The 19,228-nt window shown below is 41.8% G+C and overlaps 3 protein-coding genes across 13 annotated transcripts in view; all 3 read left to right on the forward strand.

Moving 5' to 3' along the window:
* Positions 1-5,727, forward strand: part of LOC109630770 (adenylate cyclase type 6-like) — a 34,654-nt gene extending 28,927 nt beyond the window's left edge. The window contains exons 17-24 of the mRNA XM_020089143.2: positions 149-324; positions 581-610; positions 696-725; positions 823-955; positions 1,068-1,331; positions 1,534-1,738; positions 1,891-2,015; positions 3,717-5,727. Coding sequence (XP_019944702.1) covers positions 149-324; positions 581-610; positions 696-725; positions 823-955; positions 1,068-1,331; positions 1,534-1,738; positions 1,891-2,015; positions 3,717-3,845 — 1,092 coding nt within the window. The 3' untranslated portion in view covers positions 3,846-5,727. The remainder of the gene's footprint in view (positions 1-148; positions 325-580; positions 611-695; positions 726-822; positions 956-1,067; positions 1,332-1,533; positions 1,739-1,890; positions 2,016-3,716) is intronic.
* A 1,085-nt stretch (positions 5,728-6,812) lies between these two features.
* On the forward strand, positions 6,813-14,195 carry galnt6 (UDP-N-acetyl-alpha-D-galactosamine:polypeptide N-acetylgalactosaminyltransferase 6 (GalNAc-T6)). Of its 11 annotated transcripts, XM_069526496.1 has the most exons (14): positions 6,930-7,060; positions 7,453-7,570; positions 7,664-7,724; positions 7,798-7,889; positions 8,240-8,755; positions 9,275-9,447; positions 11,135-11,284; positions 11,655-11,889; positions 11,976-12,093; positions 12,197-12,397; positions 12,521-12,652; positions 12,743-12,844; positions 12,939-13,097; positions 13,411-14,195. In XM_069526496.1, exons 5-14 carry the CDS (start codon positions 8,268-8,270, stop codon positions 13,522-13,524), a joined length of 1,872 nt encoding a protein of 623 aa, XP_069382597.1. In that variant the 5' UTR covers positions 6,930-7,060; positions 7,453-7,570; positions 7,664-7,724; positions 7,798-7,889; positions 8,240-8,267; the 3' UTR covers positions 13,525-14,195. The 11 variants fall into 11 exon arrangements, with proteins under 11 accessions (XP_069382594.1, XP_019944705.1, XP_019944710.2 ...); XM_020089148.2 differs by lacking the exon at positions 7,453-7,570 and having other exon boundaries at positions 6,908-7,060; positions 7,798-7,879; XM_069526497.1 differs by having other exon boundaries at positions 7,664-7,879.
* A 448-nt stretch (positions 14,196-14,643) lies between these two features.
* LOC109630773 (glucose-6-phosphate 1-dehydrogenase-like) lies at positions 14,644-18,663 on the forward strand. Its single transcript, XM_020089152.2, has 12 exons — positions 14,644-14,896; positions 15,304-15,341; positions 15,469-15,577; positions 15,745-15,962; positions 16,045-16,203; positions 16,582-16,707; positions 16,818-16,911; positions 17,005-17,191; positions 17,322-17,557; positions 17,821-17,897; positions 17,977-18,069; positions 18,338-18,663. Exons 1-12 carry the CDS (start codon positions 14,771-14,773, stop codon positions 18,426-18,428), a joined length of 1,554 nt encoding a protein of 517 aa, XP_019944711.1. The 5' UTR covers positions 14,644-14,770; the 3' UTR covers positions 18,429-18,663.
* Positions 18,664-19,228: the final 565 nt, after the last annotated feature.

Here is a 19,228-nt window from a genome sequence, read left to right on the forward strand (position 1 = left end):
ACATTTTATCATACACGTCTGTTAGCGTTACCTCTTACCTGTGTGTTCACACACACACATATACACATGATTGGCTTTTGAGTGTGAACTATATGTTTCAACATTCTCCTTACATTCCTCTTCCCTCACGTGTGCATCTCTCCTGCAGTACTTCAGCTACAGCGTGTTGCTGACCCTGCTGGCCTGCTCTGTGTTCCTCCACATCAGCAGCATAGGGAAGCTGGCTCTGATGCTGCTCATCCAGCTCACTTTCCTCCTGCTGGTAGAGTGGCCTCAGGTGGCCCTGTTTGACAACGCAGACCTGCTGGTCATTGCCAACAACCTGTGAGTCCCCTGCCGGCACCACTCAAATAAACACATTCACACAGCCCTCCCCATGTTAAAAACAATCTGAATAGTTCGATGCCTCCAGCCCACATGTGGCCCTCAAAGGACAAGCAGTTTAGATAATGAATGGATGAATAGTTCATCTCCTGTGTCCCCTTAGTGTGATTTAGGTTGTGCATTCCAATAAAGTTCGGATCATACAAGACCTACTTTGTCATATTAAGACCAATTGTTCCTCTTTTTTCTCTTGTAGGAAATTATCAAATAATGATTCCCAACAACAGTAAGTTGTGTTACTTTGTTTTCTTCTGTCTAATTTCAGTAACTCATATGGTTTATTGACGTGACTTTCTCTTGTCCATATTTAGGCCTAGTTTCAATGAAACTGCAGAACAGTGGTGAGTGGCTTTGACTTGTTCGTTTACATGTGTGTTGGGCTTCATTTATTGTTTGACACCCATGCAATGACTCATCCATGACTCTTTCACTCCTCAGCCTGGAGAGTGTGACCAAGGTATCCCTAAAGGTCATGACCCCTGTAATCCTGACAGTTTTTGTTCTGGCTCTCTACTTGCACGGCCAGCAGGTGGAGTCCACTGCTCGCCTGGACTTCCTCTGGAAGCTGCAGGTAAAGGAAACCGTTTCACGCACATTAATAATAACAAAACCGAAGCTGGAATGACTTTATGACTCCCTGAAGGGAGACTTAACAACCACATTGTTCACCCTTCCCTCCTCAGGCCACAGAAGAGAAGGAGGAGATGGAGGAGCTGCAAGCATACAACCGGCGCCTGCTGCACAACATCCTACCCAAGGACGTGGCTGCCCACTTTCTTGCGAGGGAGCGTAGGAATGACGAGTTGTACTACCAGTCATGTGAATGCGTCGCTGTCATGTTTGCCTCCATTAGCAACTTCTCTGAGTTTTACGTGGAGCTGGAGGCAAACAACGAGGGAGTGGAATGTCTCAGGCTGCTCAACGAGATCATCGCTGATTTTGATGAGGTAACGAGAAGAGTGTAGGGAAGGAAGATTAATTGACATTTAATTAATGCAAGAAACAATTATTAGATAAGGTAGAAGTGTGTAAAAATGGGAAATTTGGAATTGATTTTTTGCTGCATACATATTGTTGACTTAGAGCTGATGTGCTGCTTTTGTTTGGCTCATTTCCTCTTCTTCAACATGGTTGATTACTTGTCTCCAGATCATCAGTGAGGAGAGATTCCGTCAGCTGGAGAAAATCAAAACCATCGGCTCCACCTACATGGCAGCCTCCGGCCTCAACCATTCCACTTATGATAAAGAAGGCCGCTCACACATTCTAGCTTTGGCTGACTACGCCATGAGGCTTAGAGAACAGATGAAATACATCAACGAGCACTCCTTCAACAACTTCCAGATGAAGATAGGTAAGTCTGAAGATAGCAGAGATCAGTCTTGAAACATTATCTATATCTTGAATGTGGAACTACAATAGACCACTTCCTCAGAGCCATCTTTACAATTTAGTAAAAGTGGTGTAACTGCGATGAGGTAACATAGCGAGGTGATTTGTTCTCAGGACTGAACATGGGGCCTGTGGTGGCAGGGGTGATTGGAGCCAGGAAACCCCAGTATGATATATGGGGGAACACAGTCAACGTGGCCAGCCGCATGGACAGCACAGGAGTACCAGACTACATCCAGGTACAGTACATGTCATGGACTTCACAAGAAGCAGTCTGCATATTCAGGTCAAGTGAATCAGCCAATGCAGAAAGAACAATCCAGTTAAACTAGTCATTATGATCTTATCAGCAGTCGTTCAAACATGAATGTACGTCATCTCTATTTATTCCTACCCAAATCGTACACAACCTTTTGTGCTTGCATATTTTAAAAACTGCAGACATATATAATATACAGTTTTGGTGTCTGAAAGAGACCAGGTCATTTGCTTCTGCTCTTTATAAGAATATCACTGCAGATACCAGTGCTACAGATACAGTCGCTACACAGTCCTTCAGCTTAAGGATTTAGACATCTGGTCTGCAGAAGTGCCCTTGAGCAGGATTGCCTGTCAGCACTGGATGTGCTGTTCTCGAGCATAAACGGCGCTCTGATGTCCCTCTGGAGGAGGGCAGAGAGCTAAATTTGAATTCCCTGCAGAGGCCGTTCAACTGCTACAGTGTTGTCATCTTCGGCAGGAAAATGTTAACCATAGTTCGGAGCCATCGCTAATTCCTCAGAGAACGAGTCTCAGTTAAGGACAAGATTCCCACAGTCTCATTCACCCTCTTATTTATAGAAGTAGATGTTAAGACACATTTTGAAAAGTGTGAGTTACACCAGTCTTGAGAGCTGCAGTGAGATTTTTCCGCCCCTAAAATCAAATCCATAAATTGTCTGCTGGAAAGAGCACAGACAGAATTATGCTGCCATCTGTTGTACAGTAAGAATTACTGCAAAATGCCCACTGCAAGAGAGCATGTAAAAAGTTGGACTGTAACTAATGATCGTCTGTCATTTCATCTGATGTTTTTTTTAATAACTGATTAATATTTAGCCTTTGAAACGTAGATGGAGGAAAATGCACCTCAGATGTATGTCTGTTTATATTTTAAAACAGGTAGAACATGAGAATAATTGACATTTTTGCTTGTTTGATTTAACTTTGTTGAATCAGCTCCCTAAATTTTGGTAATAGTTATTCGTCATTTGAATAGTTCAGTTTGCATTATCTTTGAGGATTTTTCTTGAATTAGCACATTGTATATTATAAACATAATAGACTAGTAGTCTGAAATCAAATATAATCAATGATGTAAGAGAGAATAGTCCATATCCTCATATTTAAAGGTACAGTGTGTAGAATTGTTTGATATCTAGTGTAGAAATTGGTTTTTAGTTTGTCCAGTAATGTAAAAAACATGGCAGCCTCCGTAGAGAGGGTCCCCTCGATTTAAATGTAAGTATTTGAATATAAAGTATTTAAATATAAAGGGACTTTTCTGGGGTAGAGAAAACTACAGTTCATACAATTTAGATGAAACGAACTCATGAAAACATCATGAGGATAATTCTACATTAAATTTCTGCCAATAGTTCCCTTTCACCTAAATCTTACACATTGTACCTTTAAGTCATTTTCTGCCAATACTCATTTATTATTAGTTTTAGAAGTAAAAGAGTTGGTAATTTAGATCTACTTTGCTTTAATCTTATTCGAAACATACCATTCTTGAAGCCTATTATCTATTCATAATATATAATGTTTTATTTTTATGTTATCCCTCCATCATAGTGCTTTTGGAGAATTGTTCAATATCATAATGGCTGGTAGAGTTTCTCCTGAGCAGGGTTGAGTGACTCACCTCTCGGGTGTCAAATGTCCATGTCCTTTCTTAGGTGACCACAGACTTGTACCACGTGCTGGTCAACAACGGATACCAGCTGGACTGCCGAGGTGTCGTCAAGGTGAAGGGGAAGGGGGAGATGACCACCTACTTCCTCACCAGCGGTCCCCCGGGCAGTTAATGACAGAGCGGGGCTGCCCACAGAGTGACTCCCATTGCACTGACATAACAGAGAGCAGCAGAGAGACTTGAGAGTTCAGCCCGGCGACGAGCAACGGAGCGTGGTGCGAACGCGCCAGGGACGGGAGATGGCCGGCAGAGACGAGCCAGGCCCTTCTCGCCTATTGTCACATCATTAGATGCACACACGTAGGACGTTGTTCACGTTTGAAGGCCCCCCCACCCCACCCCAAGCTGCTTGAGAGATAACGAAGCCCAGTTGCCTTAGGACGGAGGTGGCTATGCTTGTGTTGATGAGCAATAGTATGAGTATCTCATCTGGAGTCAATATTTATTTTCATGAGGATGGATTTTTTTGTGATAACCTTGTACAAAAATGAAAATATTTACATACAAAAAAAGCTATGTCACTTAACAGAAAATATGCAAGGACAATATGAAGGATGAAAATGACCAAAGAACAAATGTTTGATATGAAACACACACACAAATTATTCTGTTCAGAAAATGCAGTAATTTATTCAACTGCAGACAGCAAGGGCCACGGTAACGTCACTGTCTTTGATGGGGACAAACTTTTCTTTTTTTAGCTGCGGATTTTTTCATGGGGATAACACACACACACACACATATATATCTATATATGTAAACACACAACACTAACTCACAACAAACTAGCTTGGACATCTGTGTTTCTTATCAGGGCCTTCTTTGATTCTTCCAGCCTGGGATTAGCCACAGTCTGGACACAAGACTGTTTGTGGTTCACTGAAATGTGTGATTGATTACTCTCTCTCTGCAATGTATTCTTGGTTCGAGCCAAAAACAAGACATAGGAGATGATTGAAGAACAGATGCATTATTGTCATGGTACTCCGGAGATTGTCAAACAGATCTGCAACGTTTTATAAAAGTGTGTGTGCGGGTGTCTGTGTATGAGAGTGTGCGTGTGTGTGTGTGTGTGTGTGTGTGTGCGCGTGGTGTCAGCACACATAACTGAATGCTGGTCTTTACCTATAAAGGGGCATACTGTAACCTTTCACTGTGAGGTTTTTATGATACTGTATGACAATGCTTTCTTGCCAAACCGGTCGCTGCGAGGCATGTTTTGTATTATTTTAGAGTCGTGCGTCCATTCCTGATTTCTTGTGTCAAAAACGATCATTTGAGGAGAACAATGTCTGCGTCTTTTACTGGACTGTAATTTTTTTTTTTGACTGATTTCATTCCAGCCTGAATAAGCAAAAGCTTACAAAAGCTTTATCTTAGATTTTGTTAGAAAGGTTTGAACATAAACTGGTTTCCTGACAGCTTCGGGATTTAATGTGTGCCAGAAATCTGCTCACTAGTATTGCCTTGAGATTTTGCAGTTCTGAGGTCCAACTACTACATGGACCAATATTCACAACTTTACACTACAGTATTTGACATGTATTTGGCACATGGTGGCTTGTAGCCCCTCAAAAGTTGTTCAAAACAAAAATCATATGAATGTAATTTAATATATATATATTTTTTGCCCACAAAGAAACTACTACTGAAGGAAACCACTCTTTACTTTGCCTTTGGGACTGAAGAAGATGAATCATTGTATTAAGAGGCCAAATTGATCAGGCTTCATGTTTGTGTGTGAAGTGAAAGAGTATTTTACATTCAGATCAGTTTTACACCTGGTGTTGACATACTCAGTTTTCTGTCTGAGCCTAAAAATGTTGCCTTTAAAGGCCATAAAAAAGTTCCTCACTTCTGCTTCTTTCTCTCTGTCTCTAAAACAAAAGGTTACCAAGACATGCTGTTATTTTCCTTTAAGAAGTGACAGAGTTGACTGATTTGATTCATTTCCCCTTAGATAAGAAATTAATAAATAGCTGTTTTTGCATTGATTGTGTTTATTTTGTCGGTTTGTTTTCTGTGGCTTGTCTGAGATTCTCTACATCCAGTTTGTTTGGTGAAAGTATTACATTAAACATATTTATTAAATCATTAATATTATTATTATTATTATGGAATATTGCTGTTTTAAAAAGATCCTGTGGATATTTACAGAAACCAAACACTGCATCTTTCACACAGTGCACTTCACAACACAGCTTTAGCCTGCTTAGTGGTGTTGGTTTAGTACGGCTTAGGTCTCAAGTCAATCAGCAGCCTGCAATCAAGATTTCTCTCTGTGATGGTAACCTGAGAGACATCTCCTTCTCAGTTTCTGAATAAATCAGTCTACAATTTCAAGAGGGCCATACAGGAGAGAGTATTTAATTGCTTCCACATGAATAATGAATTTCTGTTGAGGCAATGGCAATGTTCACTTACAGCACTCTATGCTGATCATTAATTAAGAGACATAAATTCCCCCTAATCCCTGATGAAAAAGCACCAACATTACTGTAGCAGGCCCATGATACAGAGACCTTGAATCTCATACACTGGAAATGTGTGTGTGTGTGTGTGTGTGTGAGAGAGAGAGAGAGACATTACACATTTAACATACAAAACACGTATGTGTGTATGTGTATATGAATGTATGTATGTATGTGTTTACGTATGTATATGTATGTGCATGTGTATATATGTATGTATGTATGTATATATATATATATGTATGTATGTGTGTATTTATGTATGTATATATATATATATATGTATGTATGTGGTTATGTATGTGTGTATGTGTGTATGTATGTATGTATGTATGTGCGTGCGTGTATGTATGTGTGTATGTATGTATGTGTGTATGTGTGTTTGTATATATATGATGCAAACACATGAAATGATTTATATATGATATATATGTAGTATAAAGTGACCTATATCATATGTATGATGTACATATATATGATATAATTAATACATCTACATATGTAGAGAAATATATTCATATATATTTATGTAATTATATTATATATATATATATATATATGTATCATTAATGAACTGTATGCGTAGAGCGCGCGCCACCAGCAGGGGACTCCAGCCAATCATTTCATTGGATGACACCTGTTGTGATCTCAGGACCAGTGAGAGGACCCTGCTCTGTGTCAGTCTCAGTGTCTCTCTATGTGTGTCTCTCTGTGTGTGCCCCTGTCTCTGAACTGTTCCTCTCTGCCTCTTCACGGAACTGGAAACACTGTCGCGTGCTCGTCTGGCAACTTTCCACCCGTGAGGAAGTATCGAGTGAATCGCAACAACAGCTGGAGACAACTGCGACTCTTGTAGGTACGTGTTTGCGTGTAGACGAGGTGTAAAGCTGTCCATCACTGTCATCACTGACAGTCAGGAGCTCGTGTATCTGTCTAACATGTGATTTCTACCCATGAGAACTTGATGTTCAGAGCTGCACAGAATCTAAATGAAAGGAGGAAACAACTCTTTGTGTTTCATTTTAGTCTGAGTGATGTCGTTGTTTGTCTTCATGTGCCTCCAAACTGAAGAGAAGTGTTTATGTCTTACTAAAATGATGAATGGGACATGAACCCCTCCTGTGCAGTAACCCTGTGGGACATATAATGGTGTTTCGCAGGTAACTCCAGAATTACAAGCCCACAAGCTATTCACATATTTTCCCTCTTCCTCGTCATAACTGTGGTGACAACCAACTGGATTAACAGGTTGAACATTCACCTCAACTGTGTCTGAGGTTGTTTCAACTTCCTGGAGCACCACAACAGCGTCCTCTTTTGAGGAAGGCCGGCTGACTTGAGAATAGAGTGAATTAATTATGACCAAGTAAGAGTGAACTGAACAGTGATCACACAAGATGTCCTGTATTGCAACAATATCCTGTTCCAATTAGCACAAAACCGCCTCCCATTGTTTCAGGTCAGGGGCGAGCCTTGGTCCTGTCATGCTCCACGTAGCAGACTCTACTTCCCGTTAGCAGGTGACAGCTGATCATTGCTGGTGAGGTGTCATTGGAGCAGGTGTCTGAGGACTTTTGTGTCACTTATTAACAGGCATGGGAGTTGCAGCCTGAGCAAGCAGTGCTGCAGCCCACCTGCTGCCACGTGGGTCCTGGAGGATCTGTGGCCGGAGCAGGTGAATTCAGGTGTGGGTTCAGAGGTGTGGTGTGTTTGTTCACTCTCCCCCTCCTCCTCCTTCTCCTCCTCCTACTCCTCCCTGCTCGCTCTGCCGGCCCTGTGGGACTGTTTCCTGAAGACACAGGGAGGTTGGCTGGATCGCCTGCTGCTATGACAGTAGCCAAGAAGCACAAACCGATTTAAGATACCTCGTTGTTGCTTGTCTTCTTTTTTTGCCACAGGAATACCTCACAGGATGTATAGATAGTAAAGGGTTGTGAATGATTTTAGTTTTTACAGAGATTAGTTGAAATGTTCACAAACCTTTTACAGTCAGTTTCTGGGGAATTACTTTTGTTTTTCTTTCTGCTTTCAACAGCCCTGGGAGCAACATAGTTATTTGGAAGATGCGGCTGTTTCTACGCCGGCGTATGTCCCCTCTGAAACTGGTGATCCTCGGTGGGACTCTGTTCTTGGTGGTGCTGGTGGTTCTGCAGAGGGATGTTGGCTCTGCGCCTGAAGGGGACCCCTGGTTTCAGGAGCTGGTGGACAAGAAGGACAAGATGTTGGTCATGGTCCGAGAGGCCGTCAACAACATTGGTTTCCAGATAAAAGCTCCGCAGCCGCAGCCGCTGCCTGAGCAGGAGCAGCCCACCCAGGACGTCAAGTGCCCTACTGGCTTCTACACACAAGCTGAACTCAAGCCTCACCTGGAGAGACCTCTGCAGGACCCCAACAGCCCTGGGGCTGATGGGAAGGCATTCCAAAAAGACCATATGAGCCCAGAGGAGGAGAAGGAGAAGGAGGAGGGCATGACGCGGCACTGTTTCAACCAGTTTGCCAGCGACCGCATCTCACTCAGCCGTAGTCTCGGGGATGACTCAAGGCCTGTGGAGTAAGAGCAGAGTATTTGCAGATAGTTAAGACTAATCTCTGTTTCACCGACAAGTCTGCTGATGTGTACACAGCACAGGCCAGATAATGTCTGTTTCCATTTCTGGGTTGTCAATTATTATTTACATGCATTTTCGTATTGAGCTCACATTCAAACAGCCTTCACGTTCAGATTAGCCTTGATCATAGTGCAGCAGCGTGCATGTCAGTATCCCTGATAGTTGAGACAGAGGCATTATCTGAGTTGTTGTAAACATTTTCACTCACTGGAAATGTTTTTCCAACTTGGCATGAAAACATGTCACTGGCTTGATGGGCCTTGAACTGTTTGTTTTATAGAGCTTTCAAGTGGTTTTTAATGAGCGGACTGTTTATGACTGCACATTGAGCTATTTAAAGTGAGCAGACATTGAATATCTGCACACAATGGTCTGTTATTCTCTTTCACACTCTTCTCTCACGGCAGTTCTTGTTCTCTCTCTGTCCCTCTATTTGTCTTTACGTGGCTCTCCTCGCTCAGGTGCGTGGAGAGAAAGTTCCGCCGCTGTCCTCCTCTGCCCAGCACCAGCGTTATTATCGTCTTCCACAATGAGGCTTGGTCCACGCTCCTCAGGACGGTCTTCAGTGTTCTGCACACCTCTCCTGCAGTCCTGCTCAAAGAGATCATCATGGTAGATGACGCAAGTACTGCAGGTACACACTAATGCCAAAGCATACTCAAAAGACTCACTGACAGCAAAGATAAATGACTGCTTTGTTCATCCGCTGGGTGACAATGGGAGAGGCAGTTTTATCCCAGTATTCTTTCTAATCCATGCTCTTTTTCAGGCTCATAAATTAAGGAGAACTGTTTAGTCTTAGTGTTTCTGCTAACAGAAAACATGGTGGATGCTGTAAATGGCCAGTGCTTCATTGCAGGATTTTTTTTAATAGAAAGTCATTAATCATTCATTCACAATATTTAACATTCACTTTCTTAATTTGACTTTATTTTGCTGTTAGTGTGGAAAGAATGTTTGAAACTAACAATAAAGCTTGATTAATATTGACAGTTACAGTCTATGGGGCTTGCTAGACATTTTAACCATTATGAAAGAAAATCAACAGTTTTTTTTATAATACTGATATAATTCAAGATCAACTGCAGAGCACACAGTGAGAAACAAAATAAGATAATGTTATTCATTAATTCAATTTGAACTTTAGTTTTTAGGTCAGCATTCCAGTCACAGTTAGGAGTGTGCTCTGATAAGATAACATACAAGGGTGTTTTATATGTGCAGCATGCAAATACAGTAGTTAGCAGGTAGGGTTTTGTTTTAAATTGCAAAAGAGACTTCAATTGGGCTGTATGTGTATAGAGACAACAGAGTCAGGTTTCATAGTGTCACTGTGCCACATGTATGTCCACAACTCTGGGTTCAGTGAAACATAAGTTGCAATGGTGGCACTGACTCGATGACAGAAAGATGGAGAACATCTAACATTCCAACGGCTACACAGCCACAGTAAGAGTTGGAAGAAAAGACGAAACAGAAACTTTGTCATGAAGTATGTCTGTGTTTACTTGCTTATTAGCTGGAAAAAAATCCAAATTCAAATGTTCTCAGTTATCATCAGTTATGAGCTAAAGAGCCGTTACCCTCAGCTGTATTTACACGTTTCCTACTTTACCCTTACTTCCCCTTTCTGTCAGCAGAGAAACGGCTTTTTCTCATTGTGTTGTGACATGTGGTTATTGGGTTCACTCAAGCTAAAACTTATGAGAAAGGTGAGGCGTGCCTCGTGGTCGTAAGCACTCTTTGAGGGGAAGTGTGACCCAGTTTTACCAGCAAGGTCTCCACTTAATTTAATTTTGTTATGCTTTATTTAATACCAGGCAAGTGATTGTCTCCATGACAACTTCTGGTTTGAGGTTTATAGTCTGTTGCACATGAGACCACACTCTATTCCAAAAGTGTGGTCTTTCAGTTTGAGAGCAGGACATTCCAAATTTAGAATCATTTTTAATGCTTTCACTTCACAAAATATCTAACTAACACTAAACCCTGCACTCACACTCAAGTATACCCTGCTGTGCTTAGATTTGCTCTGCTTGTGCTTAAACTGTGCCCTTGTACTCAGATATTTTGTGACTTGGAAAGATTTCCAGCACTCACCTCTTCTTTCTCCTCTGCACTTGGATTGATCTGTGCAAGAAGAAATTTGAAAGACTCTTGAAAAAGTTAGAAAAAAAACACTGTGCTCTCATATGTCTAGCCACACTGCAGCAAAGTGAGATGTTCCATCACCAGAGCTCATCTAAGACGACTTTTTTAGATTGGAAACTTTTTTCTTTTCAAGTTGAGAAACAGTTGATAATTATTTTTTCTCTCCGCAGAGCACCTGAAGCTCCAGCTGGAGGAATATGTGCGTCCGCTGAAGATCGTCCGTGTAGTGAGGCAGGTGGAAAGGAAGGGTCTCATCACAGCAAGGTTGCTGGGTGCTAGTCTCGCTCAGGGAGAAATTCTCACCTTTCTCGATGCACACTGTAAGAAAACACACACGACAACCCCCCAGCCTCATGTTAAGCCATGTTAATCAATATCTCTGCCAGAGATGTCCATCCAAGTTTTTGGATAATTTGAAAGTCTTTCCTTTCAATACACAATTAAAACTAAGTATATTTTAAAATTACATATATGAGGGAGAGAGTGCTTACAGCAAGTTTGAGAGACAGACACATGTGTGAGGCCAGAAAATGGGCCTGTGTTCATATAACTTAGACATATTCTATGACTTTTTTCTCATTGCTGCCTATTCTGATGCAAAAATAGCACTCTGATTATTTGCGGTAAAATGATTCATATATGGCAGAAGTTAAAAAGGAAGTAAAATCTCTCTCTACTTCCCGTGTATAGGTGAGTGTTGGCCAGGATGGCTCGAGCCCCTGTTGGCCCGCATTGTTGAAGAGCCCACTGCTGTTGTGAGTCCAGAAATCACCACCATTGACCTCAGCAGCTTCCAGTTCCACAGGCCTGTGGCCACCAACCGCGCTTACAACAGAGGGAACTTTGACTGGAGCTTGACTTTTGGCTGGGAGGCAATCCCAGAGGATGCAAAGAAGCTGCGCAAGGATGAAACTTGCCCTGTAAAGTAAGAGGGATCGAGTTTCTTTCACTTGAAACCCCTGAGTCATTTGAAGTGCCTAAAGCTTTTGTACTTGCCTGTTAAACTTTCAGGACGCCTACTTTTGCTGGAGGTCTTTTCTCAATCTCAAAGGAATACTTTGAACACATTGGTACATACGATGACAAGATGGAGATCTGGGGAGGTGAAAATGTGGAAATGTCATTCAGGGTCAGTCTCTTTGTTTTTACTCCTCATACTGTATTACATTGTAACTCTCCCTCTTGTGATAAAGTTAGAGTCTGTATTGCAAAGTGTCAAATGTGATTCATAGGTGTGGCAGTGTGGGGGTCAGCTGGAGATCATCCCTTGTTCTGTGGTGGGCCATGTCTTCCGCACCAAGAGCCCCCACACGTTCCCCAAAGGCACAGAGGTCATCACTCGTAACCAGGTGCGCCTGGCCGAGGTCTGGATGGACGACTACAAGCACATCTTCTACCGCCGCAACAAGAACGCTGCAACTATGGCCAGTGAGGTGAGTGTGACCTGTCGACGGCGATCAAATTTTAAATGCACACGGATACAATGCTGTTTCTTCTCACCTCTCCCACATTTGAACTCAGAATTGACACTCTTACTACTCACTTCACTGTTATAGCATAAGTATGGGGACATCTCCGATCGCTTGAAACTAAGAGAGCAGCTGCAATGCAAGAACTTCACCTGGTTCCTAAACACAATCTACCCAGAGGCTTTTGTTCCAGACTTAACACCAGAAAAATTTGGAGCAGTAAGTCATATTTCCCTTTATGTGTCAACTGAGAACAGCTCACATGTGCAGCCGAATCATACTGTTACTATGCATCTGTGTTTGCACCAGCTAAGAAACTCAGGATCTCAAACCTGTCTGGATGTTGGAGAGAACAACCAGGGAGGCAAACCTGTGATCATGTACATGTGTCACAACATGGGAGGCAACCAGGTACAGTGACTCACACTGGTGAAATTAAGAACAGACGATAACTTGATGCTCTCTGGTCACGTTGGGTTTCTAACTGGCTGAATGTCTCCTCCAGTATTTTGAATACTCAAGTCATAAGGAGCTGCGTCATAACATTGGAAAGGAGTTGTGTCTCCATGCCAATACACAGCCAGCGCCAGTGAAGATTGAGTTTTGTCAGCTGAAGGGGAAGGGCACCAGTTTGTCACCACAACAGGAGTGGGTCTTTACAGAGGTGAGGAGCTCATTTAGGAAAATATACTTTGATATCATTATTGTCCTTCTATATGTCCTTCTTCTCAATATAAGGCTACAGTTAGGTTACTACTGGGAGCTAAATACGTTTGCTAAATATTTGACTTTTGCCCCCAGAAACATACAAAACCACATATTGTATTTGAACATGAGTTTTTACAAACAAGAGATAATAATAACTGAGTTTAAGGATTATAGATAGTGCTTACAGCTTATAGAGTATATTGATGTTACTCACCTCTGTCCAAATATTTACCTGCCTGTTTCACTTTATGTCTGATGCTATTCTCCAGGAAAATCTTCTGAAGAATCCCAGCAGTGGGAAATGTTTACAGCTGAAAGGAGACCAGATTCAAATAGACAATTGTAATCCTGCTGACCTCCACCAGCACTGGACCTTCAGCTGACACCCCAGTATGTCCACCAAGTGACCTCTGGCACCTTCTACCCCCCTCTCCTCAGACTCGGATCTGAGGAGCCAGTCCTACAATGAGCCAGCAGCACTTCATGCTGTGGAGCTCAGGGCATTTGGCTATAGTGAGTGGACTGAAAAAGAAGGAGGACAATGTAAAGACAGTTGCATCTGTCGAAGCTGCTAAGGTCCATCTTAACATGTTTAAATTAATTTATGATATAATCTCAGGATAGACATTTAAAGGTGATGGGAGAAACCCTGCCCCCACACAGTGTGGACGTAGCAGGCACGAGTTAGAGCTTGACCAAAGGATGATGGCTGTGAACTGTCATGATCTTAATTCAGTGAACATGACAATGAATGAAATGTGACAAAATGCACAAGTGTCACTACAGATAAGGAAGTTTCAGTTTTTTTTAATTAAAAATCCTACTTTGTGTCAGATGAGTGATTTCCTCTAAATAAATGTTCATATTTTTTATCATGAGTATTCAGAAAAAACAATTCTGGAGGGTAAACAATGGAAAAATCTTCTTTATTAACAAGTTTCACCTGTTTTCACCTTTTTGTAATTTTATGATCTTACTCGAATTTTCTGTTTTGTTTTCACCAAGTGATTGTTCGATAATGATTTACCAAATGAAACGTACCCTGAAAGACTGATTCACTCAGATTCCTTGTTTTGGTAACTGATAGAAACACTTATTATATTGTTTGGATTCAGAGTTAGAGCAACGTGGCGTTGCCTGCATGGAAACACATTCAGTACTCACTTTAAAAGCTGTCATGCCCGAGATTATTTACTGATAAGAGGTCGTTCTGTAACGAAGCACTAAGACTCTCTCTAGTCACAGTTTACGATTGCGCAACATTTGTCGAAGGAGTGGTTGAGCAAGAAACATTCCAACCAGTGGTTTCAGCTTTGTCTGAATGGACCTGAATTGTGAGTTTAAGTGAAAAGTAAAGGAGCAGGATTTCTTTCAGTTTGCTAAACCTGATCTGAAGGAATCTGCACATTTCATCAGTACTTTACAACAAACCTGCTGAACTGTGGTGCCTGGAGGCTACAGGCACTATAAAGCATAAGGAAGTAGTGGCATGACGGTACTTCTTTCTTTGCAACAATAGGTGGCAGCATTAACTCGCTGAGTATTTCTGCAAGGCTTGGATGACAATTGAAATTTCAACATAGTGTGTATGTGACGTAGCCAAGAGTTGCCACAGTAGGCAGAGAGCAGATGGGCAAGATGAGCACTGAACCTTTGACTCGCTCTGAGGTGTTTGGACAGCTCAGGAAGGAGCTCTATGGAGAGGAGCCGTCCAGTCATTCCGACACTCACATATTTATTGTCCTGGGAGCCTCTGTGAGTACAACCTTTAAACTTCTTACAACATGACATGACTGAATGACTTGAAATTACATTTTTCCTTTTAAAGCAACATAGCAAAGAGCAGTGCAAAGGTTCAGTCTGTTTCAAATGTGTTAGCCAAAATTCACTTGTTGGCTAAAATGTGCTGCATCGACTGTCCTATTCTGTTCTTTTTATAGCGACCAGAAATCATTTTGAATGTTACAGACATTCCAGAGCTGGGAGTGCAAAGTCTCTTATTGATGTTTTCTCCTATTACTCAACACATACTGACTCTCAACGTCCCTGTGACCACTCAAGTTTATTTGCTCTTTAGACTCTGTGGATTGATTTACAGTCACAATGAATTATCAGTGCAGGTTCATGATCATATCTCTTCTTCATTTGCATTATTTGCACAGGGAGATCTCGCAAAAAAGAAGATCTATCCGACTTTATGGTGAGTAAAGAAATCCTGCTCATGCACCAGTGCAGGACAGAGTTGTTTCATGTATTTTTGTATCTTGAGGGGTTTGACCTTTAGCTGGTGTTCTGTATAACTGCTTCTGACTTTGTTCCCTCTGTAGGTGGTTGTTCAGAGATGGCTTGCTCCCAGATAACACCTACTTTGTGGGGTTTTCCCGGTCTAACCTGTCTGTGGAGAACATCAAGACAGCATGTCTGCCTCATATGAAGGTGTAGTACATCGAAGGCTTCTTAACTTTCAACTTTATTTGTCCCCAAAGGGAAATCTCACTGGCTATTTTAAATGTTTTTTATGAAATCTTTAATCTATTAAATTAGAAAATTATTAAACGTTCAGTGTGTGTTTTCAAGCGTCATCTTAAAGCCTTTTCCTTCAGGTCACTGATGAAGAGAGTGAGTGTCTCTCTGCCTTCTTCAAGAAGAACTCCTACCTGAGCGGCAGGTATGATGACGGCAGCTCCTTCAACCAACTTAGTGCCCATCTGTCATCACTGCCGGGGGGAGCCGATGCCAACCGACTCTTCTACCTGGCTCTGCCGCAAACCGTCTACCACCATGTCAGCACAAACATCAGGAGCCACTGCGTGAGCTGCAAGCAAGTTTCTCTCATTACATAAAAACTATGGTTAACCTGCTGTTTGATGATGTCATTCTGATCCGCTGCGTTTGTAAAACAGAGGCTGGAATCGGGTAATTGTTGAGAAGCCGTTTGGGCGTGACCTCCAGAGCTCACAGGAGCTGTCAGCCCACCTGTCCTCCCTGTTCACAGAGGACCAGATCTACCGCATAGACCACTACCTGGGCAAAGAGATGGTCCAGAACCTCATGGTGCTTAGGTAACACACTCCACACACATCTTCAAGCACGAGACATGCAGATTGGGTTTAGGTTAAAGGTTCAGTGTGTGAGATTAGGGTGAAAGGGATCTATTGGCCGAAATTTAATATAAAATAATGATGTTTTCACTAGTGGGTTTTATCTAAATTGTACAAATTATTGTTTTCTTTACTATGGAATGGAGATTTATATTTGACTACATTTTACAAATTTACATCGGGAGCGGGTCCTCTCCAAGGAGACCACCATGCTTCTCGCCCAAGGTCAGGTGGCATCGGCTCCAGCCCTGGCATGAACCTCAAAGGATAACAAGTGTAGAAGATGAATGGATGGATAATCCTATATGTAATATATGAGATTTTAATATCTCACTTCAGGTTTGGAAATCGCATATTTGGACCAATATGGAACAGGGACAATGTAGCCTGTGTGGTTCTCACCTTTAAGGAGCCTTTTGGCACTCAGGGCCGTGGAGGATACTTTGATGACTTTGGTATCATTCGGTAAGAGGAAGCACATTCAAATAAATGTAGCCTTATAAATACATTAGATGCAATGTCGTTGTTACTCTGGAGCTTTCACTTGCTCTGATTCCAGCTCTTTCTTCGGACAGAGACTTCATGCAGAACCATCTCCTGCAGATGCTCTGTTTGGTTGCAATGGAGAAACCTGCTTCCACCAGCCCTGATGATGTGAGGGATGAGAAGGTAAAACCAATGACTGGATAACAGGTTTGTTTGTCTTCAGTGAAGAACATCCACATCATTGTAAGCCTGTTTGTGTTTCTTGCTATGGTGCAGGTGAAGGTTTTGAAGAGTATAGCTCCTGTTGCCATGTCAGAGGTGGTGCTCGGCCAGTACGTAGGGGACCCTGAGGGGGAAGGCCTCTCCAAACTGGGTTACCTTGACGACCCCACAGTACCAAAAGGCTCCTGCACACCAACGTTTGCCACTGCAGTGCTCTATGTTCAAAATGAAAGATGGGATGGTGAGACTAAGTTATTTATTTTTTTATCTCTCCTTTTTCATACTTTACTGTTAGGGGTCTGTCGGATGGCCACTTCTCTGACTTTCTCCACCTTTCGTGTCTGTCCTTGTACCACCCCCTCCTCCATCAGGAGTTCCTTTCATTCTGCGCTGTGGTAAAGCTCTGAATGAGCAGAAGGCAGAGGTGCGTCTGCAGTTCACTGACGTGCCAGGTGACATATTTAGCGACCGCTGTCAGAGGAATGAGCTAGTTGTGCGGGTGCAGCCAGATGAAGCCATTTACCTGAAGATGATGACCAAGAGGCCGGGGGTTTACTTCAGTCCAGAGGAGACTGAACTGGACCTCACCTACAAGAGCAGATACAAGGTGCTACAGGCTCAAAGTATCCATCATCATATCATCCATCATCATACACTGTGTTAAGAGAACATGTACTTCTTTAAAGAATTTTCTTGAATCCACACATATCTCGATTTGAGGGATATTCCATGTCTCACACATTGAACAGTGTTTAACAAAATTCTATAAAGTAATCCTACCTCAGTGAAGCTTACCGTGTTGAGACACTATAGATGAATCTGGAACAAACATGTTTGTAGTTTGTACTAACAGCAGCCATCTTCCTCTAGAACGTGAACCTCCCAGATGCTTATGAGAGACTGATACTGGATGTCTTCTGTGGAAATCAGATGCACTTTGTCCGCAGGTCGGTAGAATCATTTAGTTCAGCATCTTTTAAAATATAATCTTTTTTTTAAACTGAACTGTTCCTCTTCCTGTCATAGTGATGAGTTACAAGAGGCCTGGAGAATCTTCAACCCACTGCTTCACCAGATAGAAGGAAAGAAGACACAGCCAATACCTTACACATACGGAAGGTAACTCCTCATTTCATTTTTTATTCTTTTTCTATCAATATAGTTTTAATAATATACATGTGCAATCCTGTGACACTGTACATATTCTATATATATTTCATGTTTTCTATTTTTCCATGGTTCCATTGCTGCAACACAGTAAATTTCCCAGCAGTGGGACTAACAAAGGATTATCTTACTTTATCTTACTCATTCAAGAAGATAATCCATTTCAATCCTGTACAAATATATAATTTTTCTTACTTTGTTTTATTCGTTGTGTCTATAGTCGTGGTCCGAGCGAGGCGGACGATCTTGTGAAGGGAGCAGGATTCCGCTATGAGGGAACATACAAGTGGGTGCAGCCCCACACAACATGATGCTTCTGTCACACTCAGGAACACGTTCAACACTAACATAACAGTGTTTACAGACGTTTAGTACAATCTTTCACCACTGTACCATTGTATAATTTTATTTGCATGCACAATATGAAAACCACTGCTTTTATACCTAATCATAGATGTTGACCTAAAACATAAATGTAGTGGCCTGATTTGTAAGTTCACCTGAAAATGTTCTGTTTCTAAATAAATCAGCTGTGACTCTCCTGTCTGCACTTTTTCTTTCTTTTTTTCACAGAACTGTCCACAACTAATAGATCGTCTCTTATGATTCGTTTTAGTCAGATTTAATCATCTGTATGTTATGGCTGGAGTGAAGGTTCAATATTTAATAGTTGGATGTTAAGAATAAAAGCCTTTATAGTCATTGCTAAAACATAATACTGAGCGTGATACACATTAAAGCAACAGCACTGAGGAGTGTTTTTACCAGAAGGACATGCTGGTCTGGTTTGTAAGAACAGGTGTCTCCCCTAATGACAGGAGACACATGTTTAATCTCCTGCTTCAGGTAGGAACAACTCCCAGGTAGGTGCTTCAAGCTAAATTCAAACAGAAAAGTTTTTGCAAAAATTAGTCGCTCAGTGTGTGAATGTGTTTTTAACATTTCATCAGTTTTTAACTTCCTGCACCAGACTGATATAGTTTCTTATCACCCATATCTGTCTTTACCAGGTGCATGGCCTAACAGGAAACACACACACACACACACACACACACACACACACACACACACACACACACACACACACACACACACACACACACACACACTG

The sequence above is a fragment of the Paralichthys olivaceus genome, chromosome 6, assembly GCF_024713975.1.
Source record: "Paralichthys olivaceus isolate ysfri-2021 chromosome 6, ASM2471397v2, whole genome shotgun sequence".
In the NCBI taxonomy this organism is placed as follows: domain Eukaryota; kingdom Metazoa; phylum Chordata; class Actinopteri; order Pleuronectiformes; family Paralichthyidae; genus Paralichthys; species Paralichthys olivaceus.